Source organism: Mya arenaria, chromosome 3, assembly GCF_026914265.1.
Source record: "Mya arenaria isolate MELC-2E11 chromosome 3, ASM2691426v1".
NCBI classification, from domain to species: domain Eukaryota; kingdom Metazoa; phylum Mollusca; class Bivalvia; order Myida; family Myidae; genus Mya; species Mya arenaria.
The window spans coordinates 87,497,380-87,523,445 of record NC_069124.1 but is presented as its reverse complement, the minus strand read 5'-3'; the positions used below and the strand labels follow the sequence as shown (position 1 = coordinate 87,523,445).

General features: G+C 37.6%; 1 protein-coding gene across 1 annotated transcript; it reads right to left on the bottom strand.

Annotated features, from left to right (window-relative positions):
- Window positions 1–3,529: 3,529 nt before the first annotated feature.
- On the bottom strand, window positions 3,530–26,017 carry LOC128226847 (uncharacterized). Its single transcript, XM_052936922.1, has 12 exons — window positions 25,893–26,017; window positions 23,805–23,953; window positions 23,265–23,344; window positions 19,493–19,633; window positions 17,711–17,817; window positions 16,798–16,916; window positions 16,459–16,574; window positions 15,663–15,811; window positions 8,666–8,781; window positions 7,990–8,162; window positions 6,219–6,332; window positions 3,530–5,126 (listed from the first exon to the last, which is right to left on the bottom strand). Exons 2-12 carry the CDS (start codon window positions 23,943–23,945, stop codon window positions 4,850–4,852), a joined length of 1,533 nt encoding a protein of 510 aa, XP_052792882.1. The 5' UTR covers window positions 23,946–23,953; window positions 25,893–26,017; the 3' UTR covers window positions 3,530–4,849.
- Window positions 26,018–26,066: the final 49 nt, after the last annotated feature.

Sequence of the window (26,066 nt, the reverse complement as noted above, 5' to 3'; positions counted from 1 at the left end):
AATTGACTTCTTTGTTATATGTAAAAGTACTCCAGTTCACCACTTTATTTTGAATTTGCAGAAAAGATTTCAGCTTTGACACTTTTTTCCCACAAATTTTGAACACTGTTGAACACCAGAAAACCATATCAAGATAATTTCGTTTCTCTGCTATCATCATTTCTTTACAGTCGCTATCTATTTCGCCAATGTTACACAGTCATGGCGGCATCTCTGGGGTCATCTCTGAATCCACCCACCTAAGAAAGAGGTCCAGCAAAATATCATTCAAAACCACATAATTGTCTTCAGATATGATATAAATCATGATTTAACATGAAAATACATGTTATGTACACATCACTAAATGCTACCTGAATGGGGGGAAACAATTTTTTTAAGAACTACTTGGAAGGGTACAGCAACCCGGAAGCATTTAGTTGTGGGCAGACACCTGACCTGATTCCAAATAATTTCACAGAAATGTCTGTTATGGGACCATATATCACATTTGCAGTTGAGGTTGAAATGATCCTTGTCCAGGCTGTATCTTGACCATGCATTAAAGGATTTTCAAAAAAACTTGCCTTGAAGGTTCACCATGATAAGGCAGTGTTATGCACAAGACCTAGGTCTGTACCTCAAAGATCAAGGTCACATTTAGAGGTTAAATGTCAAAGGGAGTACTGTTGAGGTTTGAATGAGGGGAAATTATGCCCTGTATCCGGTTTTGAAGCTTCAATGAGGGAACATCCTGTTTTAAAGCTTAAATGATCGGAACATATACCCTTCATTGTGTATTCAACCTTACCCCAAGGGACAGAATAATATGCCCTGTATCCTGTACTAAAGTTTAAATAAGGGGAAATGATATGCCCTTCATCCTGTATTCAAGCTTGAATGAAGGGATATTATCTCCTTCTTTCTCTAACCCTTACCCTTGGTTGAATTAGGGGACATTATGAACTGTATCTTGTAGTAAACCTTGAATGACATCATGCCCTTCCTTTTGTTCTTATGCTTGAATGATGGAACATTATTCCCTTCTTCCTGTATTAAAGATTGAAAGAGGAGACATTTTAAAGCAAATCATATAATATTTACTGATATGTGATTGAGATGTGTGCCAAATATGATTATACAATCAAATTTTACAGGGGAAGATTTTGTCATGACTCTTCTATAAAACATGTTTTTGTGATCCAAATAAGAAAGTGCTTCAACAATATGAATGACTGTTTCAAACTTTCCAAATCACAAACAATTATTGCGCCAAATCCTGATGAAATCTTCCCGAACATTTTGTGCTGTCAACTCAACTGTATACCAATATGTTCTGCTGTCATGTTTATGTTTGATGGTTAGTGATCCTATATCATTTTGGGATCATTTGAAAGGGTTATATGTGGAGAGAAAAAATATGTAGAAATACTACCAAAAAACAATTAAAAACATAATTTGCCTTTAAGATGGCAAAATAGGTCATTTCACTTCTGATTTAAATTAAAGTACCGGTAAACTGAAATACCTTAATTTTTTGGTATTTTTTTTCATTTATTTAACATATTAATAATCTGCAAGCAAAATCAGTAAACTGTTCAAATGATACCAACATAACACTGTATGAGGGATCCAAATTGAGCATTACGTATTGCCATTGGCTTAATGTAAAGATACATTTAGTTGGATGTTGGATACCTTAATATCAATGCTGATTTCTTTATAACAGAGTTGAAGAGATGGGAATAGTTGAAATACAATTTGTATTTTGATTTAAATTTAATTCAATATTTAATTTTGTTTGTTTATTTAAAGCTTGTTTGTGTGTTATGTTCTATTGTTTTATCGTTGTTTAAAACAGTTATTTCATGCATATGTTTGACTTGAATAAACTGTAAATTCTTTTCAGTTTTGGTTTGATATTCCTTGTAAACTTTTAGCTGGTAGGATGGTAAACTGTTATAATTGGCTATTTACCTATAATGTGCCATTGTATCATGTCCACTCAAAACTTGAGTCACAAGGTCAAATGTTAAAACAAATAGTATTTAACTTTCTCTATACAATCTTTCTGAAATTGAAAGCGAAATGAGTCATTGGTTAAACCATAGGTTATGTTTGATAATGGGTAATATTGGTTAAAATTCAGTCACTCATTCGAAGCTCCTCGACCATTTTTTTCAAAAACAACCTCAGATGTATTTGGACGGTTTACATACTCAAAAAGTGGTACGTTTAAGTCCGCTGCAAATAGATCGCGTAGTAATCTTATTTAGCAGTTAAACTTTATGACTTAACTCTTGGGAATCTTAATTATGTTTGCACTAAAACACTTCACTGGCAATCAATTTAAACTGAGATCAATAGATACAACTCTTAAACACTACATTTAATTAATGATATTATTCAAAAATTTACGAACTACTTCAACTGATGTACCGGCATACATCCGAGGTTGTTTTTCGATAAAATGGCCGAGGAGTTCCAAATGTCAGTCACTTGTAGAGGTCACTCATAATTATCATAATGTTCAAAATATCTTAGACACCATTGAGACCAGATTTTCTGCCCAATCTTTGTAAAACTGTAGAATGTATGTATCTCTTTAGACCTTGCGGTCAAGGATAACCCGTGAAAGTGCAAGCACTTATTTCCAATGGGGTCCTTTGTTTTTGCTAAAGGGGCAGCATGCTGAAGAGACAGTGGTGGGATACAAGGAAGTCCGGGTGCGATACCCTAGCTCTTTTTCGAAGAGACCCCTTTGTTCTTTTACGTGCTCGGTGTAAAGCATCGATACACAGGGTAAAACTTTCCGGGGTTAAACCAGTACTGAGTACACCACTTTTCCAAGCACTACCCTTTAAATGCCAAGCGCCAGGCAAGGGAGCTACTTGTACCAATTTTTAACGTCTTTTGGTATGACGCGGCCAGGGATCGAACCCATGACCTCCCGCTCCGTAGGCGGATGCTTAACCACTAGGCCACGGAGACGAATGTGTGTCAATTGGTCAAGGTCCATTAATGGCAAAAAGTCATGACAAAAAGTATGACACTAGGTCAAATGTTTCATAATAACGAATGACACCTTTTTACTAGATCTATATTTGATAGTTTATTAGATTTTATGTCAATAAAGCAATGTATCCAAGTTAGATGAATATTCAGTGTGACATTCTTAAGTTAAAGATGGGACATGACAGTTGAAAGATTCGGATGAGCCGCCAAGCTGCAGACGATGATGACGTGGATGATTCTTCAGGTATGATAGGAAAAAAGCCAGACAGTTAAAAGAAAGCAAATAAGAAAAGTCTTTTCCAGCTTTGTCTCGCCCTTCTCCACCAAAGACCTCTCCCATTAGTGTAGCCGTGGCCGGCACAGGGATCATAGATAGTCTTACAGCTGAGACCCTACATTGTAAATAGACAGATCTGACAGCTCCGGCATGAAAGATACTAAGTGTGTGCCATGCTACTCTGGTGGCATAAAAAGTATGTCTATAGACCACCTGTTGCAGTTTAGAGGAGACTGACAAATGTAACAAGGCATTGGAAATTGTTTTATGTAATTTATTGATCATAAAAATGTCATTAATGTATAATATCAACATTTAAACTAGATTTTGCATTTTTGAAAAAGTGCTCGCCTTCCCCAGTGTATGTTTGTTGCTGAGAAATAATCAATGTGGACATGAAATTTGTACTTTTGGACTGGAGATGAATCAACAGTGACCTTGAAGTTTGGCCAGTTTACCCATATTTCATAGTGAACATCTACTGCATAAGATCAGTGATCTCAAAATCTAAAGGGGTCATCTAAATGACCAATCTGCATATATACCAAGCACAAAGTTGCTGGGTCCAAGGGTTCTTCAGTCGAAACCCTGGTCTTTTTTCACCTGAAGGTCACTTTGACCTTGACCTTTGACCTTCTGATCTAAAAATCAATAGGGGTCATCTAGTAGTCATGACCAACTGGCATACCAAGTCTGAAGTTTCTGGTTGCAAGCATTCTTGAGTTATTGAGTGGAAACCATTATTCTGCCTAAGGTCACCGCCAACATATTATTTTCCACCTGAAGGTCACTTCGTTTTTGACCTACTGATTTCAAAATCAATAGAAGTCTGCTAGTTATTAAGTGGAAAGGAAGTGTGATGGACAGACGGACATGGCAAAAAAGATATACGGTAATACACATAATAATAATAAATCCTGAAAAATGACCACAGACCGGCAATTAGTATACAAATTTGCAACTTATTGCAAATTATACCTGGTCAAGAAATTCCTGAATATCTTTTTTTGCAAATAAACACGATTAAAGGCGCACAATAGATTGGTGCAAACTTTTTTTATGGTAATGCATTATCATATTTATCTCATATGACATTAATATAATTAAGGTACAGATAAAAAATATTAGCAATATTTTGGTGCTTTTATAAATGTGGAATTTGCCATTTAGCTATTATTATTTTTATTTTTTGATAAGGGCTAATATTTTATAACTTACCTAAATCATGATTATTTTTATCATTAAAGTCAAATGAGTTCAACACAATTTGGCATCAACCTATTTTTTGCCCCTTAATGCACCTAAATAGTAAAAAACACTGGAAATAAATAACTTGGAAGACTGTTAAGCTGAATCTCATATTAAACATGCAACAGAAAGAAAGTCAGACAATCATTATCAAGTTATCCAATACACAGATATGTGAATTTTGGATCAGTATATGTGGGTCTGATCCCAGTTATCTTTAATCAAAAGACAATTTTATTTATACATTTACATGTAAGATTCTTTTGTGATTTGAACTTAATGAAACCTTTTAACATATTAAGAAAACTGATCTCTTGACCTCTTCCCAAACTAAACATGTGACAGTTTTGTGACGGCTAGCATCAAGGGAGGATGTGGCTTCACGCTGAGAGCCTGGATTCTCCGGAACGTGTATCCCGGCACAAGCTGCAACCTGAACTCACGCAGGATACTGGCGAGGACTGTTTTCATCTCTAGGAGAGCGTACTTGCTGCCGATGCACATGTAAGGCCCTGTGATGAAGGGCAGGTGGTGATACGGCTCCACTGTGGTTGACATGAAGCGCTCAGGCTCAAACTTCTCTGCATCTGGCCAGTTTTCCTCAGACCTGATACATTTTAAAAAACATTCATTTGTATACAAGATTCAAGAGTTTTTTTCAAAATAATTATTTTTTTCACAAATCTAAACTTAAAGCTGCACTCACACAGATTAAAAGTTTTATTATTTTTTGTCTTGAAATGAGTCAATTTACGTGAAAATGCATGTAAAGCAGTCATATATAATACTGCTGACAAAAAAGTAGATCGCAGATTTTTATATTATGGTTAAAAAATTCATGTTTCATGCATTTTTCTTTAATTGTTGGAAACGCTTTTAGCCATAAAACATTAATTTTCGAACGGATATATGTAAATCTGAGATCTGATCTTTTGTTTGCGATCTTTTATCACTGGTTTGCAGATATTTACATAAAAATGTGCTCATTCAATGGCAAAAACGATAAATCTGTGAGAGTGAAGCTTTAACAATACAATGACAAAGAGTAGTACTTTTTCCAGTTGTTTGACCATAACAATGTGACGATAAAAGTCATGAAGTAAGGTAATATAGTACAGTACAACTTGTACCAGTAAAATCAAAACTTTCATAAAACTTAAACCACACTGTTATTGCAATGGCATGATCATTTTTGTTCTCTTAATTCCCCCACAAAGTTTTCCAAACAATATAAGGTATGACTCTGACCTACTGCCTCTAAAAACAATATAATACTGGTTATCTACTGGTCATATACAATCTACTACTGAAGTTTCATGGGCCCTAGTTCAAACAGTTGTAGAGTTATTGTAGGGTTATTGGTGGTAACTTTGACATTTGAGCTACTGAACCCTAAGCAACAAGGTCAAGTATGCTATACCATGGACGTTATACAGCCTTGGCCCATCCATTTTAGAACTATTGTGACAAAGTACAGTGTATAAAAGCTTTGGGAATGTTTAATGATGATCTCTGACTGACACCAAAACTACCAGTAAAACTGCATTATCTTATGCTCAATAGTTTTCTATTTTTTGAGCAAACACAGAATTTAAAAACATTGTTGGCCTTAAGATTTTACACCAAAACCTTGACTCACTTACATTTGCAAACCTTTAAGCCCCCTTTTTATCAAAAGTAGGTCAAATTCAATGTATACCTGTGTAGAGCCCCCAAATGCAGGACAATGTTTGTGCCAGCAGGGATCTCCATGCCATCTATGTTATCCTCTTCCAGGGCACGCCGGGTCGTGTTAGAAACTACAGGGTATAACCTACAAGACAGTCAAACATACAGAGAATACAGATCATCACAATATACCATTGAGGTTTTTTGTGAATGCATTTACTTGCTCAATTTATGAATCACATTTAGTATTTGCCAATGTTCATTGTGTTTTAAACTACAGTAAAACTGCGATCGCTGGAGGACGCCAGAGTCCGAGCTGAAACCTCGAGGGAACCGATGTTTCGAACAACCCGAGTTTTAATTTTCCAATCTGTTTTCTTTCAATGTATTTTAAATTTGAAGTCATCAAATCGACTGTTAACTGCGACACCGATTATGTGTTGCGTTGTGGATATCGCTCACATGTTCAAAGGCTGTTGTATATGAAATGTAAATGATAATAAAGAAAATAATTATAGATGAATAAATAGTTTATTTTTACAAAAAACAGATTTAAGTTTCGCAAAATCAAGGATTGATGTTTGGCGTATCTTGTCTGTCTCGCAAAACTGTTTAAACTCATAATTATCTTCTCAAATGCCTCTTCAACTATCATCGGTCATGCGTAAACAGTGATAAATGGGTTTTCACACCTGATCAAATTTTCTTTTAACTATCATAGCAATTTTAACAACTTACGAAAACACCTTGCAATTGTTTGTTTATTTTGTAAAATGCTTTCGGGATAAAGTGTTAAATTATGACCTCGAGGGAGCCATAAGGTTTTGTGCATGATTTGTGTATTTGGGACCAACTATAGCGCTCTACTCCTCGACTTATTTAGGTTTTGATGCAGCGTCAGTATATTTTATATGAAAATAGAAGGAAAAATGTTCGAGACCAAGCTCCTGACCTCGAGGGTTCTCGGATGACCGCCTGTTCGAACGACCGCAGTTTTACTGTATTATGAAATTGGACACATTTAAACTATAAATTGTCTCACAAACCCTCACAGACTCTAAAGAAGAAATATACGATGTAACAAAACATATATCACATTTATAAAGGTTAAAAAGTCAATTAAAGTTGAAGATAGCCCTTAAAATTGTAAGTGAAAAAGGAGTTAACTGGGATCTTAACCTCAAACTTATATCATCATGTTTCATTTAGAACAAAATTAAATAAGAACTCTTATATCAAACCTACAGACCCGTTATATGACAAACATTAGACCATAAACTTATGATATAATGCAAGTTTGGTAATGATCAGACAAAGTCACCTTAAGTTACAGCATGGACAACATTAACATTATGTTATTTAGGCAATTCAAGGGCCATAACTTTGGAGTGACTGGGATGCCAATACACATATTGTGCAGGATTGGAGATTATCACACAAAAGCTTCTCAAGTTAAAGTATGGGCAACTTAGGTGAAACCGTTAAAAGTTTTGTTTTATAAAATGGGTATAGAACAAACAAATACATATGTAGTTGACAGATACTAATCTTAACAGAAATTTGTAAACTCAAGCCTAAAAATTATTCAATCTTTAATAGCCTTTCTAAGGCTTTTTTGGTAAAATTTGAGGTTTTCTGTTTTATTTCTAAATCTTAAAAGATACAAAAACACTCTAATGCTACTTCTTATGACTTCTTACAATCATTTTAGTTCACATTACAAATGAAAGCAGAGTTATGATGTCTGCCCGTTTTATACATCTCTTTAAAATAAGATCACTGAATGTGTCAGCGCTATGTACCTCTGAGTTTCCTTGAGGACGCAGTTAAGGTAGCCTAGTTTATCCAGAGTCTCATGTGTCAATGGCTGCGTGGGGTCAGCGCACACTTCAAGGACCTCCTCCCGAGCCCGTGTCTGGATATCTGGGTATGAAGCTAGAAGGAGCAATGCCCAAGTCAACGTCACACTGGTTGTCTGTGAATATTTCATATTGGTGTAAGCATTGCAAGATTTTGCCAATTATACTCCTCCTGTCTAATCAAATCATCTTCAGAGTGAAATCTAAGTTTAAAGGCACAAATATCTCCATTAGTATGTAAAACAGTACTAAATAAGCACCTCAGATAAACAAGGGGGATAACTCAACATGGCCTAGAGTGATCATTTTGTCATTACAAATAATTCCAAACTTCCATGACAATATTTTGAAAGAGTCCTAACGAAGGTCCACATTAAGGTCTGCATATCTAAGGCAAGAATGATATCATTGTTATGACACTACCTTGACATTTTCAAAAAGCAACAACAGCAAGCTCAATTTTTGAAGAGGGAAGTGTTATTTTTATCATTTATCAGTAATAACAAACTAGGTGAATACAAATTTATACAAATATACATTGTAATGCTACATCCAATGACTTTGACTAGGCTTAGAATTCCCTGTCTTCTACAAGTTCATGACTGACATATGCCCTTACATCAAACCCAGCGAACATGATTCCTGTGACGTTTTGAAACACCAGGTTGTCCGGGAGTGATTGGCCGTCCTCGTCTCGTGCAAGAACAAGCAAGGAAAGGAAGTCCTTAACTGCAGCTGAAACCACACAGATTATAGAAAGACACTTAAGTAACAATTGTCTTTCAGCTCTTTCATTTCTTAATATGGTTAGCATTAATATATATCTTTTTAAATTTTTAATTGAATTTATATATTTTAGTTAACATTATTCTATATACTGGTTGTCACAGTATTATGCAATGTTAATCCGCCGCACAACTTGACCATTACCTGTATTTTCACAGCCATCCCCATAATACCGTTCCTGTATTTTCACAGCCATCCGCATACAGTTCCTGTATTTTCACAGCCATCCCCATACTGTACCTGTATTTTCACAGCCATCCCCATACTGTTCCTGTATTTTCACAGCCATCCCCATACTGTACCTGTATTTTCACAGCCATCCCCATACTGTTCCTGTATTTTACGGCCATCCCCATACTGTTCCTGTATTTTCACAGCCATCCCCATACAGTTTCTGTATTTTACGGCCATCCCCATACTGTTCCTGTATTTTCACAGCCATCCCCATACAGTTTCTGTATTTTACGGCCATCCCCATACTGTTCCTGTATTTTCACAGCCATCCCCATACAGTTCCTGTATTTTACGGCCATCCCCATACTGTTCCTGTATTTTCACAGCCATCCCCATACTGTACCTGTATTTTACAGCCATCCCCATACTGGACCTGCAATATCACAGCCATCCCCATACTGTACCTGCAATATCACAGCCATCCCCATACTGTACCTGTATTTTCACAGCCATCCCCATACTGTACCTGCAATATCACAGCCATCCCCATACTGTACCTGTATTTTCACAGCCATCCCCATACAGTTCCTGTATTTTACGGCCATCCCCATACAGTTCCTGTATTTTACGGCCATCCCCATACAGTTCCTGTATTTTACGGCCATCCCCATACAGTTCCTGTATTTTACGGCCATCCCCATACAGTTCCTGTATTTTACGGCCATCCCCATACTGTTCCTGTATTTTCACAGCCATCCCCATACTGTACCTGTATTTTACGGCCATCCCCATACTGTACCTGTATTTTACGGCCATCCCCATACTGTTCCTGTATTTTCACAGCCATCCCTATACTGTACCTGCAATATCACAGCCATCCCCATACTGTACCTGTATTTTACGGCCATCCCCATACTGTACCTGCAATATCACAGCCATCCCCATACTGTACCTGTATTTTACAGCCATCCCCATACTGTACCTGTATTTTACAGCCATTCCCATACTGTACCTGTATTTTACAGCCATTCCCATACTGTACCTGTATTTTACGGCCATCCCCATACTGTACCTGTATTTTACGGCCATCCCCATACTGTTCCTGTATTTTCACAGCCATCCCTATACTGTACCTGCAATATCACAGCCATCCCCATACTTTACCGGTATTTTCACAGCCATCCCCATACTAAACCTGTATTTTCACAGCCATCCCCATACTTTACCGGTATTTTCACAGCCATCCCCATACTAAACCTGTATTTTACGGCCATCCCCATACAGTTCCTGTATTTTACGGCCATCCCCATACTGTTCCTGTATTTTACGGCCATCCCCATACTGTTCCTGTATTTTACGGCCATCCCCATACTTTACCTGCAATATCACAGCCATCCCCATACAGTTCCTGTATTTTACGGCCATCCCCATACAGTTCCTGTATTTTACGGCCATCCCCATACTGTACCTGTATTTTACAGCCATCCCCATACTGTACCTGTATTTTACAGCCATCCCCATACTGTACCTGTATTTTACGGCCATCCCCATACTGTACCTGTATTTTACGGCCATCCCCATACTGTACCTGTATTTTACAGCCATCCCCATACTGTACCTGCAATATCACAGCCATCCCCATACTTTACCTGCAATATCACAGCCATCCCCATACAGTTCCTGTATTTTACGGCCATCCCCATACAGTTCCTGTATTTTACGGCCATCCCCATACTGTACCTGTATTTTACGGCCATCCCCATACTGTTCCTGTATTTTCACAGCCATCCCTATACTGTACCTGTATTTTACAGCCATCCCCATACTGTACCTGCAATATCACAGCCATCCCCATACAGTTCCTGTATTTTACGGCCATCCCCATACTGTACCTGCAATATCACAGCCATCCCCATACTTTACCTGCAATATCACAGCCATCCCCATACAGTTCCTGTATTTTACGGCCATCCCCATACTGTTCCTGTATTTTACGGCCATCCCCATACTGTACCTGTATTTTACGGCCATCCCCATACTGTTCCTGTATTTTCACAGCCATCCCTATACTGTACCTGTATTTTACAGCCATCCCCATACAGTTCCTGTATTTTACGGCCATCCCCATACTGTACCTGCAATATCACAGCCATCCCCATACTTTACCTGCAATATCACAGCCATCCCCATACTTTACCTGCAATATCACAGCCATCCCCATACAGTTCCTGTATTTTCACAGCCATCCCCATACTTTACCTGCAATATCACAGCCATTCCCATACTGTACCTGTATTTTACGGCCATCCCCATACTGTACCTGTATTTTACGGCCATCCCCATACTGTACCTGCAATATCACAGCCATCCCCATACTTTACCTGCAATATCACAGCCATCCCCATACTTTACCTGCAATATCACAGCCATCCCCATACTGTTCCTGTATTTTACGGCCATCCCCATACTGTACCTGTATTTTACGGCCATCCCCATACTGTACCTGCAATATCACAGCCATCCCCATACTTTACCTGCAATATCACAGCCATCCCCATACTTTACCTGCAATATCACAGCCATCCCCATACTTTACCTGCAATATCACAGCCATCCCCATACAGTTCCTGTATTTTACGGCCATCCCCATACTGTACCTGTATTTTACAGCCATCCCCATACTGTACCTGTATTTTACGGCCATCCCCATACAGTTCCTGTATTTTACGGCCATCCCCATACTGTACCTGCAATATCACAGCCATCCCCATACTTTACCTGCAATATCACAGCCATCCCCATACTTTACCTGCAATATCACAGCCATCCCCATACTGTACCTGTATTTTACAGCCATCCCCATACTGTACCTGCAATATCACAGCCATCCCCATACTTTACCTGCAATATCACAGCCATCCCCATACAGTTCCTGTATTTTACGGCCATCCCCATACAGTTCCTGTATTTTACGGCCATCCCCATACTGTACCTGCAATATCACAGCCATCCCCATACTTTACCTGTATTTTCACAGCCATCCCCATACAGTTCCTGTATTTTACGGCCATCCCCATACAGTTCCTGTATTTTACGGCCATCCCCATACAGTTCCTGTATTTTACGGCCATCCCCATACTGTACCTGCAATATCACAGCCATCCCCATACTTTACCTGTATTTTCACAGCCATCCCCATACTTTACCTGTATTTTCACAGCCATCCCCATACAGTTCCTGTATTTTACGGCCATCCCCATACAGTTCCTGTATTTTACGGCCATCCCCATACTGTTCCTGTATTTTACGGCCATCCCCATACTGTACCTGTATTTTACAGCCATCCCCATACTGGACCTGCAATATCACGGCCATCCCCATACTGTACCTGCAATATCACAGCCATCCCCATACTTTACCGGTATTTTCACAGCCATCCCCATACTAAACCTGTATTTTCACAGCCATCCCCATACTTTACCGGTATTTTCACAGCCATCCCCATACTAAACCTGTATTTTACGGCCATCCCCATACAGTTCCTGTATTTTACGGCCATCCCCATACTGTTCCTGTATTTTACGGCCATCCCCATACTGTTCCTGTATTTTACGGCCATCCCCATACTTTACCTGCAATATCACAGCCATCCCCATACTGTACCTGTATTTTCACAGCCATCCCTATACTGTACCTGCAATATCACAGCCATCCCCATACTGTTCCTGTATTTTACAGCCATCCCCATACTGTACCTGCAATATCACAGCCATCCCCATACTTTACCGGTATTTTCACAGCCATCCCCATACTTTACCGGTATTTTCACAGCCATCCCCATACTAAACCTGTATTTTACGGCCATCCCCATACAGTTCCTGTATTTTACGGCCATCCCCATACTGTTCCTGTATTTTACGGCCATCCCCATACTGTTCCTGTATTTTACGGCCATCCCCATACTTTACCTGCAATATCACAGCCATCCCCATACTTTACCGGTATTTTCACAGCCATCCCCATACTTTACCTGCAATATCACAGCCATCCCCATACAGTTCCTGTATTTTACGGCCATCCCCATACTGTTCCTGTATTTTACGGCCATCCCCATACTGTTCCTGTATTTTACGGCCATCCCCATACTTTACCTGCAATATCACAGCCATCCCCATACTGTTCCTGTATTTTCACAGCCATCCCTATACTGTACCTGCAATATCACAGCCATCCCCATACTGTTCCTGTATTTTACAGCCATCCCCATACTGTACCTGCAATATCACAGCCATCCCCATACTTTACCGGTATTTTCACAGCCATCCCCATACTAAACCTGTATTTTCACAGCCATCCCCATACTTTACCGGTATTTTCACAGCCATCCCCATACTAAACTTGTATTTTACGGCCATCCCCATACAGTTCCTGTATTTTACGGCCATCCCCATACTGTTCCTGTATTTTACGGCCATCCCCATACTGTTCCTGTATTTTACGGCCATCCCCATACTTTACCTGCAATATCACAGCCATCCCCATACTAAACCTGTATTTTCACAGCCATCCCCATACTTTACCGGTATTTTCACAGCCATCCCCATACTAAACCTGTATTTTACGGCCATCCCCATACAGTTCCTGTATTTTACGGCCATCCCCATACTGTTCCTGTATTTTACGGCCATCCCCATACTGTTCCTGTATTTTACGGCCATCCCCATACTTTACCTGCAATATCACAGCCATCCCCATACTGTTCCTGTATTTTCACAGCCATCCCTATACTGTACCTGCAATATCACAGCCATCCCCATACTGTTCCTGTATTTTACAGCCATCCCCATACTGTACCTGCAATATCACAGCCATCCCCATACTTTACCAGTATTTTCACAGCCATCCCCATACTAAACCTGTATTTTCACAGCCATCCCCATACTTTACCGGTATTTTCACAGCCATCCCCATACTAAACCTGTATTTTACGGCCATCCCCATACAGTTCCTGTATTTTACGGCCATCCCCATACTGTTCCTGTATTTTACGGCCATCCCCATACTGTTCCTGTATTTTACGGCCATCCCCATACTTTACCTGCAATATCACAGCCATCCCCATACTGTACCTGCAATATCACAGCCATCCCCATACTGTACCTGTATTTTACAGCCATCCCCATACAGTTCCTGTATTTTACGGCCATCCCCATACTGTACCTGTATTTTACAGCCATCCCCATACAGTTCCTGTATTTTACAGCCATCCCCATACAGTTCCTGTATTTTACGGCCATCCCCATACTTTACCTGCAATATCACGGCCATCCCCATACTTTACCTGTATTTTACGGCCATCCCCATACAGTTCCTGTATTTTACGGCCATCCCCATACTTTACCTGTATTTTACGGCCATCCCCATACTGTACCTGCAATATCACAGCCATCCCCATACTTTACCTGTATTTTCACAGCCATCCCCATACAGTTCCTGTATTTTACGGCCATCCCCATACAGTTCCTGTATTTTACGGCCATCCCCATACAGTTCCTGTATTTTACGGCCATCCCCATACTGTTCCTGTATTTTCACAGCCATCCCCATACTGTACCTGTATTTTACAGCCATCCCCATACTGGACCTGCAATATCACGGCCATCCCCATACTGTACCTGCAATATCACAGCCATCCCCATACTTTACCGGTATTTTCACAGCCATCCCCATACTAAACCTGTATTTTCACAGCCATCCCCATACTGTTTCCTATTGTACTTGACAATTACCTGTATTTTCACAGTCATCCCCATACTGTACCTGTTTTTTCACAGCCATCCCTATACTGTACCTGTATTTTCACAGCCATCCCCATACTGTTCCTGTTTTTTCACAGCCATCCCTATACTGTACCTGTATTTTCACAGCCATCCCCATACTGTACCTGTTTTTTCACAGCCATCCCTATACTGTACCTGTATTTTCACAGCAATCCCCATACTGTACCTGTATTTTCACAGCCATCCCCATACTGTACCTGTATTTTCACAGCCATCCCAATACTGTACCTGTATTTTCACAGCCATCCCCATACTGTACCTGTTTTTTCACAGCCATCCCTATACTGTACCTGTATTTTCACAGCAATCCCCATACTGTACCTGTTTTTCACAGCAATCCCCATACTGTACCTGTATTTTCACAGCCATCCCAATAATGTACCTGTATTTTCACAGTCATCCCCATACTGTACCTGTATTTTCACAGCCATCCCTATACTGTACCTGTATTTTCACAGCAATCCCCATACTGTACCTGTATTTTCACAGCAATCCCAATACTGTACCTGTATTTTCACAGCCATCCCTATAATGTACCTGTATTTTCACAGCCATCCCAATAATGTACCTGTATTTTCACAGCAATCCCAATAATGTACCTGTATTTTCACAGCCATCCCAATAATGTACCTGTATTTTCACAGCCATCCCAATAATGTACCTGTATTTTCACAGCAATCCCCATACTGTACCTGTATTTTCACAGCCATCCCTATACTGTACCTGTATTTTCACAGCAATCCCCATACTGTACCTGTATTTTCACAGCAATCCCAATAATGTACCTGTATTTTCACAGCCATCCCAATAATGTACCTGTATTTTCACAGCCATCCCAATACTGTTGCCTCTTGGCCTGTATTCTCTCCTTGATCAGACTGATTATGTACTTTTCATCCTCCCAGCGTTGTCTGTTTGCAGCAAACGGCAAGTGGTAGTAGAATGGAATGAATGATGAACTGATCCTGAAACAAGAAACATCAGGTATCCTGTATAGTCACCAGTAATAAATACAAATAAACTTTTGAAATCCTCTATTTTCATTTGCAGCAGCTGTTAAGTAATTTTTAAATACAGCAGGGTTCTCACTTTCCCATATTTGACAGTCCCTGGATTCACACTTTAATATTAAACAAAGATATATGGACTGTAATATTTACAGTCTTCAACTCAGATACCATACACGGTAATATTACAGCTGGGTTTTAAAGGTGCACAATTCAGGTTGATACATTTCTTTTTTTAATTATAATGCATTATAATGTTTAACTCATTGACTTTAATGATAACAACACAAAAAAAAGCATATGATTTAGGAACAGATAAAAAATATTTGCCTTTATAAATGTCTTTTTTTTAATTAATAGCTACGGCGCCACCAATTCCCCAGTTAAAATACCACCAACATATCATTCTTTTTTATCTGTAAGGTACCTTAATCATATCATTTTGGTTTTGTTTTGATCATTAAAGTCAAATGACTTGAAACAGGATAATGCATAATTTTTTTTGTTTTTTTCTTCTCATCAACCTTTATTGTGCGCCTTTAAATTTCACTAATTCAAACTATACATGTAATACATTTCACTAGCAAATTAAACAGAGCACATACGTTCTGCCCCCAACCTGGCGAAGATAGCGAGTGAAGATTTTCACCCCAGCTGTGTCCCCACTTCCTATGGCATGAATGTTGTAGTCAAGGCCAGTAATACATACTGTATCTAGAGTCTGTAAAAACAGAATAATATAGATACAAATAGTTGCCATTTTATATATCACAGACAGCCCACTTGAATCTCTTGTTATAACTGAAACCTGAAGCCCTGATACAGCATGCAAGCTCCTTATTGTTAAAATGACCAAGTGTATGAACTCTTAAAAAGGTTGAAAATATGGAAAAACAGCTTTCTGACCCTTGACACAACAACCTCTTGCCCAAAATGTTTCCTACAATTCTGGTCATGAAGTCCTGCACATTGATCTGTACTGGTTGGTTGCCTGCTTGTCTGCACTCCTCCAACCACAGCGACACCATTGAATGAGCCTTGTTCTCAAACACTGGTAACATGTCTGGAAAAAAACACCATCATTAGTTGACCTCCTATAAACATAACCAACTCCAAACATAATCATTTGTTGACCTCCTATAAACATAACCAATCCAAATGCAAGTTTTCTTTCGATCCGCTACTTAGTTATACTAAACACATTAAAAAACAGTTTTTAATTTCTGAATGATTATAGGTGTTGGATGGATGCAAGGTATCACTCCAAAGGTCAAAGTTCAGCAGGTACTTCTATCTGAGTACAAAATATCATCCGCGAGAACAAACAATAATATAATTTTTTATACTCATCTCTTTAACTTGTGATGAAAGCTGATAACTTACAGACATTTCATTGGAAGAAGTGTTTGTGTCCATAATGAACAGCCATAAGATATCCATTTTGTGTAGAGAAAATTTGATGTTCATATTAAATAATCCAGAGATGACTATGACCTGACCTTTGGTTGTTTCAATATTTTGCTCTGATTTGATTGGCAGCACGTCACTTAACCAATGGTTTAGGACGTTAAATCTACCCTTTATTCTTTTGTTGATAATCGTTCATTAACAACTACAGAAAATTGTATTTGTTTTTAATTAGGATGAATAAAACATATAAAATTAAAATATAACGATTAGCGCGTTTCATGGAATTTGCTCGCATTCCCTCCTACATTCATACAACATGAAGAAAACAAAAAGATCTATCCTGGAGTTTCCCTGTTGAATTATTTGAATCTAATAATAAATATATAATTTATGATGGCAAACTAAATGGCTGAGACATTCATGGTTATTTGACCCTGCTATACCTACTCTGTAGCACATTTATGCTAAAGGCTGGGTTGAGCAGTTTCCTCATGCTGTGGTGGACATCCCCGCTCAGGAAAAACAGAGCCTTGCCCATCAGCTGGATAAATGGGCTGTGAAAGGGACACAAGTTCTGTGTGACAATCATACTCCCCCAGAAAATACAGTGATGAGTACATGTATATATAATAAAATATTGTACAGAATTTTTTATTTATTTGTCTTACCGTAATTCACCTAAGAGTTCGGACACTCTAAATATTCGGACACCCATAATTATTTTCCAAAATAATTTATTTTTCGTACCCATTTTTCGGACACCTAAAGGACATCAATCATAACTTTCACAGTTACCAAGTTTCACAGACGAAGATTATTGATTTTCATCCTTACAATGCCTGGCTAGATTACCTAACCGTATACATCACTGTGATAAGTTAGTTAGTTACTACCCATCCTAAATGATTTATTGCCTGTTGAAAAGGAAGTGTGATATATTTATTGGAGGATTAAAGAAACAACAAGGGCAATCAAGGGATTAAGAAAACACAGACATGACATGTTTGTAAAACGATCTGCCAATAAACTTTCAAACTTGTACCACACTTATAGACTATATGAAGCAATAATCGTACAGTTATACATTAATCCTGCATAGCAATGTCCATGCTCTCCACGAGATCCTCGTGGGTATAACTGTAAGTTATGTGATGTCACACTGTGTGACTCTTTGATCTGAAGCCGATAGAATGTGTTTATTCAGTTCAATGCATGTATAAAATGGTGTTTTAATTAACTTGATGAAGGATTTACACTTATAGGCGTAATAAATAAGTTTATGACCATTGATTACTACGGATAAATTAATAAGTGGTAAAATGCAAACATGAAGAAAAAAGGCAGGTTAAACAAACATGTAAATAAAATGTAAAAATGGTAATTTTCTATGTTTTCGGACAGCGAAAAAAATTATTAATTTAAGGTGTCCGAACTCTTAGGTGAATTACGGTAATACAGGTGTTTTATATTCATGTTACGAAATCTATAGTATTTTCTGAACAGTAAAACTAACAGTCATTTGGATATTGTTATGACATCATTGTTTATTTAATTGCTGCACTCTGAATGGACAAGCAGGACGCAATTTGACCAAAGCTTAAAATATTGGCTATTCCTTCTAACAGAAATTAAAGGTCAATCATATAAAATCTGAATTTTATCTGAATTTTTATATATGTTTAATTGAAATCAAAATATACAGTGAAAAATATAAATATAAGGCGTATTTTTTGTTTGTTTGATTCTAGCTTCATATCCCCCCAAAATAGGGAAGGTAGGTCGGATTTGTTTTATTAAGCAAATTGTTTCTTAAGATTTTTCTGTTACCACAAACTATAAATTATATCCTGAAGAATATCAGTAAAATTAGTATAAGTATCACTTGTATTTTTAAAACCCAAACCAGCGAAAACACTTCATTTTTAACTTTTGAAAACAAAATTCAAGCAAAAATTATTTCTCAATGCAATAAAAGTTTCAGAGTCAGGGCAAAAAAAATATGGTACGTCAGGAAACCTGAAACAAATATTTTCTTGTACACCTAAGGATTGATTAGTATTTTTGTGTTCATACAGTATGAACACTAGGGAGAGATTTTGCAAGTTTTTCATGAAATGCTAATAAGCTTCATGGATTTTCAAAATCACACCAAAGGGTTTGTACTGCATGAATGCAAGAAGATTACTATTCAATCCTTCATTATTGTACAATGATTTGTTAATGTCTTACGTTTTGGGTAAAACTCGGACATAATTCTTCTCATTTGTAATCATAACATGGCGAAAAACCTTTGGGTCTGCAGTCAGAATTCTTTCTTTTCCACCAAAGTAATAGTAACGAATTGTAAGACTTTTACATTGCTTTATCCATCTGAAATGATACAAGTTCTTGTAAATAAAACAAAGATATGACAATAAAGTGTGTTGCTATCAATTAATATTGAAGAAATTAATGTAAAAAGTAACTGTAAGTGTGAAAATAATTGCACAAGAACAGATGCAATTTATTATACCATTTAGCAGGTGCAAACATAACTGACAACTGAAGATATACGGTACGAAATGCTGAAGACAACTGTGAACACAACTGACAGAAATAGACATGACAGCTGAAGATAAACCAGTATACATGCTTTGCAGCTGTAGAAGTAGCTAACAGCTGTATACATACCTGACAGCAGAATACATACCTGACAGCAGATGACATACCTGAAAGCTGTGGACTTAAACAATAACTGTAGACACAACTGGTAGATGTATACATACCTGATGGGTGAACAACCAAATGACAGCTGTAAAAACACTTGGCAGCTTAAGACTTACCTGACAGCAGACTACCTGCTGATAACTGAAAAGAGATATACACTACAATTGTAAATGTACCTGCCTACAGATGACTTGTCCGAAATCTGTAAACATACCTGACAGCTGATGACATACCTATCTGCTGACAACAATCACATGTCTGCCAACTGTACACATTCACGTCGACGTATCTGCCTACTTATAGCATGCCTGAAAGTGTTACACATACCTGACAACTGTACACATAAATTGCAGCTGTAGACACACCAGTCAACTATAGACATACCTGATAGCTGTAGACACACCAGTCAACTATAGACATAACTGATAGCTGTAGACACACCAGTCAACTATAGACATACATGATAGCTGTAGTCACACCAGTCAACTATAGACATACCTGATAGCTGTAGACACACCAGTAAACTATAGACATACCTGATAGCTGTAGACACACCAGTCAACTATAGACATAACTGATAGCTGTAGACACACCAGTCAACTATAGACATACCTGATAGCTGTAGACACACCAGTCAACTATAGACATAACTGATAGCTGTAAACATAACTGATAGCTGTGGACACAACAGGCAACTATAGACATACCTGATAGCTGTAGACACACCAGTCAACTATAGACATAACTGATAGCTGTAGACACACCAGTCAACTATAGACATACCTGATAGCTGTAGACACACCAGTCAACTATAGACATAACTGATAGCTGTGGACACACCAGTCAACTATAGACATACCTGATAGCTGTAGACACACCAGTCAACTATAGACATAACTGATAGCTGTAGACACACCAGTCAACTATAGACATAACTGATAGCTGTAGACACACCAGTCAACTATAGACATAACTGATAGCTGTAGACACACCAGTCAACTATAGACATAACTGATAGCTGTAGACACACCAGTCAACTATAGACATACCTGATAGCTGTGGACACACCAGTCAACTATAGACATAACTGATAGCTGTAAACATAACTGATAGCTGAAGACATAAGTGATAGCTGTAAACATAACTGATAGCTGTGGACATAACTGATAGCTGTGGACATACCTGATAGCTGTAAACATAACTGATAGCTGTAAACATAACTGATAGCTGTGGACATAACTGATAGCTGTGGACATAACTGATAGCTGTAAACATAACTGATAGCTGTAAACATAACTGATAGCTGTGGACATAACTGATAGCTGTGGACATACCTGATAGCTGTAAACATAACTGATAGCTGTAAACATAACTAATAGCTGTGGACATAACTGATAGCTGTGGACATAACTGATAGCTGTAAACATAACTGATAGCTGTAAACATAACTTAAACATAACTGATAGCTGTAAACATAACTGATAGCTATGGACATAACTGATAGCTGTGGACATACCTGATAGCTGTAAACATAACTGATAGCTGTAAACATAACTGATAGCTGTGGACATAACTGATAGCTGTGGACATAACTGATAGCTGTAAACATAACTGATAGCTGTAAACATAACTGATAGCTATGGACATAACTGATAGCTGTGGACATACCTGATAGCTGTAAACATAACTGATAGCTGTAAACATAACTGATAGCTGTGGACATAACTGATAGCTGTAAACATAACTGATAGCTGTAAACATAACTGATAGCTGTGGACATAACTGATAGCTGTAAACATAACTGATAGCTGTGGACATAACTGATAGCTGTAAACATAACTGATAGCTGTAAACATAACTGATAGCTGTGGACATAACTGATAGCTGTAAACATAACTGATAGCTGTGGACATAACTGATAGCTGTAAACATAACTGATAGCTGTGGACATACCTGATAGCTGTGGACATACCTCACAGCTGTATACTTAAATAATACACTAGACATACCAGGCAGTTATTGGCATAACTGAGAGCTGTTGACATGAATGATAGCTGAGACATACCTGACATCTGTATACTTAAATAACAGCTGCAGACATACCAGATAGGTACATGCATAGAACTGTATACACACCTGACAGCTGAATACAAAGTGAAAGCTGTAGACAAATCTGACAGCTGTAGACATCACTGATGTCTGCAGACTAATCTGATAGCTTAATACATAACTGGCAGCTGTGTAAATACCTGACAGCTGTAGATATAACTGATGGTTTTTTTTTTACTTTTGATTGGGATTTTTTTCAGAAAGTTGGGAAAAATATCTTATATTTTGCTTTGGGAAATGGTCCAATAGTTGGACCTGTGGGTACTATAGAAAAAGCCCTGATATATAACTAAAAGCTGTAGAAAAAACTGACAGCTGAAATTAAACCTGAAAGCTGTATTCATAACTTAAAGCTGTAGATATATCTGACAATTGTATACTTAAATAACAGCTGTAGACATACCAGATATCTGTAGACATATCTAACATCTGTTGACATAACTGACGGCTGTAGACATGCATAATAGTTGTATACATAACAAACAGCTGTACACATACCTGATAGCTCTAGACATAACTGATGGCTGTAGACATAACTGATGGCTGTAGACATAACTGGCAGCTGTAGAAATACCTGACAGCTGTAGACATAACTGATGGCTGTAGACATATCACATAGGTGTAGAAATAACTGACAGCTATAGACATACCCGACGGCTGCAGACATAACTGATAGCTGTAGACATACCTAATTGATGTAGACATAACTGATGGCTGTAGACATATCACATAGGTGTAGAAATAACTGACAGCTATAGACATACCCGACGGCTGCAGACATAACTGATAACTGTAGACATACCTAATTGATGTAGACATAACTGATGGCTGTAGACATATCACATAGGTGTAGAAATACCTGATAGCTGTAAACATAACTGATGGCTGTAGAGACATACCTGATAGCTGTAGACATAACTGATAGCTGTAGACATATCTGATAGCTGTTGACATAACTGATAGCTGTAGACATATCTGATAGCTGTAGACATAACTGATAGCTGTAGACATCACTGATGGCTGTAGACATAACTGATAGTTGTAGACATAACTGATAGCTGTAGACATCGCTGATAGCAATAGACATAACTGATAACTGTAGACATACCTGATGGCTGTAGACATATCTGATAGCTGTGTACATATATGTGACAGCTATAAACACATCTGACAACTGTAGACATACCTGATGGCTGTAGACATTGCTTCTCCACTAAGAGCATCTAGCATGTTACCAACCAGAGGTCTGTATGGCAACCCGGGTAACTGGTGAATGTACAATACAGATTTCGAGGATATATTTTACTATGGTTTATATAACTATAAGTGTCAGAATTATTATAGATTTAAAAGAGTTTAAATATCACCAAAATGAAAATGAATGTAACAAAGCAATGCATGATTGCCTCTGCTTCATTTCTCACATTTTCTGAGCTACTCATTTGATTGAGGTTGTCATTCTAAAGCTAAATTAATTTCCTACATAGAAATGTTCATTTTTACTTGTCTATGGCTATATATTTGGTTTTATGCAACAGCATAACTTCTTTTGGGGTATTATCCAAGCAGATGGCAAAAGGTATTTGATATTAAAAAATCTACTCTTTAATGAGTAAGATCATCACCTGGGCTTATGATTAAATAACTTTGAAAAAAGAATTGGTCGAAAATTCTATGAAAGTGGCTACACTTGTACTTGAATGATGCTATTTATGAGAACCTTTACCTTTCTCAGAGGTGACAGGTAAACACATATGAGGTTGAAGTAAACCCATCTTGTAACCAGTGCTGTCACAACAATGATCACTAAATCCCGCCAGCCCACACTTTGTATGATCCACTGTAGATTAACATGGGGACTCCACATTCTGCAACCTTAAATGAAGACTACATATCATCTAATGTGAAACATGTTTTTGGAGCAACTTTCCTGATAATACAGTGGCAGTTTATAGATGTCTAACTCTATGAAAAAAACGTTATTAGAAAAATGCAGGTTTCCAAAAATAAACTCTTGACATTTCATACTCTTCATAAATTTCAGCATTTTTACTTTAGGTCAAGGTAAACCTCTTTACCCTGATAATTATCCCTACAAAGTCAACCAGGCATCTTTATAGCAGTTACTGAATGCATACAAATGACCATGACCATAAAAGCCAAAAGTAAAGTAATTTTCATTAATTTAAGATTTTAGACCAGCATGATCATGTTCAACTACCAAAATAGATAGACATACAGATATTTAGCCAAATCAATCATGCGCAATTTTCAATGTTAAAAACATGGTTAACACTTGGTCAATATTGTGCATTTTACAGTTTACACAGACTAAATACATATCCAAATGGAACAAAAATGGTTTAAAATACATGGCTGATAAAAATATTTAAATAAGGTTATGAAATGTGAGTGATAATTTTAAAAGTTACTTTGTATGGAAACTCATTTAATATAATAAGGATTTAGACAAACTGAGACTTTAATGCCAATTCAGGCACTCTTGCCTTTTACTTTTGATGGCAGTAAAGGAAACCTAGGAGGAAAATTGCGCCAACAGCGGAACTCCAACCAACAATTGCTGGAACACTAGCACAGCGCTCTAACCAAATGTGGTAACTCTGGGCTTCGTTTCCAGGTTATGCAGTATGGGTCAAAGGGGTGCCAGACATCAACATTCCCTTAATAAGCATGTGTGCCTAACTTTATCATCCAGATTAGTAAAAAAATCTATGTACCAAATGATTACATAACAATGAGTAACAATATGGAGAGTGTACATAAAGATGGCCTTGATTTCTATCTAACATTTTAAATATTTATGCAAGGTATGGTAATAGAACTCGAAACACTCACCTAGTCAAGTCAAGTCAAGTCGAGTCAAGATTTATTTATTGTCGGGTACTATCATCAACAGTTTAACATAAGCTATGAATAGCTTTTGACCGACATTATAAATAAATAGCATAATTTATGTAACTAATATATCACACACATCAGTTCATGCAAATAATAATATTCAGTATGTACACTTGAAACAAATAAATAATTCTTATAGTAAAATCACATAAACATATTTGGCAGTTGAAAGACATTAAACTATATATAGAATGTAGGTAGATTAGCATAATTTATAGCATAAGTTAATCGAAAATACGAATCACAAGGTAATACGACAATGCATTTAGCATGGGAAATAAAACAAAAGAAGTCACAATTAATTAACATGATTTAAATCAAAGACACATTGAAAGAGACCAGCTGCCTAGGCAGTCTAAGCTCGCGAGGTCCCATCCAACATATCTTTGATTAAGACATTTTATAGCATGTTATATGATAGCATTCTTATATGCAAAATGAGCATTTGCAGTTATCTCCGCTCCATGCCCGGACTAAACTCTTGAAATGATTAAAATTAGTTTCTTCCCTAAAATGTTGTGGAAGGGAGTTCCAGAGTTTAGGGGCACTGGAGCGGAAAGAATTGTACCCATATGTTGTAGTTCTTACAGTTGGGATAGCAGCCATCATCTTATATCTAAAGTTAAAGGAATGTTCTTTTATTACCACTAAGTCATGTAGATACATTGGACCCTGCTTGTGGATAATTTTATGGGTTTCTATAGCAATGGACCTTAACCTTCTAAGCTTGAGAGTTGGCAACATTGATTTAGATAAAAGTGTTGGGTAATCAGATGTGTAATCATTGTATATGAATCTGAGGGCTCGTTCTTGTACTTTTTCAAGCTTCTTAGTATGCACCTCGCCACAAACATGCCAAGTAAATGGACAGAAATTGAAACTTGATAGTCCACACCTTGTCTTTAGAAATATTTAATTATTGATGATTTCCTTCACAGAGGTCTGTTCCAGCTCTGTAATTTATGTAGACTTTAAACTGTTAAACATGAAAACAAACTAATAATGTCATTTTGCAAAAACGGGAGGTAATCTGTTAAATTTCTTATTGGGAATTTTCACTATAACGCCC

Coding starts and splice junctions, on each gene's coding strand:
- LOC128226847 (XM_052936922.1), bottom strand. CDS start 23,945: ATGTGGAGTCCCCATGTTAATCTACAGTGGATCATACAAAGTGTGGGC. Junction 16,575..16,797: donor AGGACTTCATGACCAGAATT/GTAGGAAACATT, acceptor CTGTTTTTACAG/ACTCTAGATACAGTATGTAT. Junction 15,812..16,458: donor CGCCAGGTTGGGGGCAGAAC/GTATGTGCTCTG, acceptor TTCTTGTTTCAG/GATCAGTTCATCATTCATTC.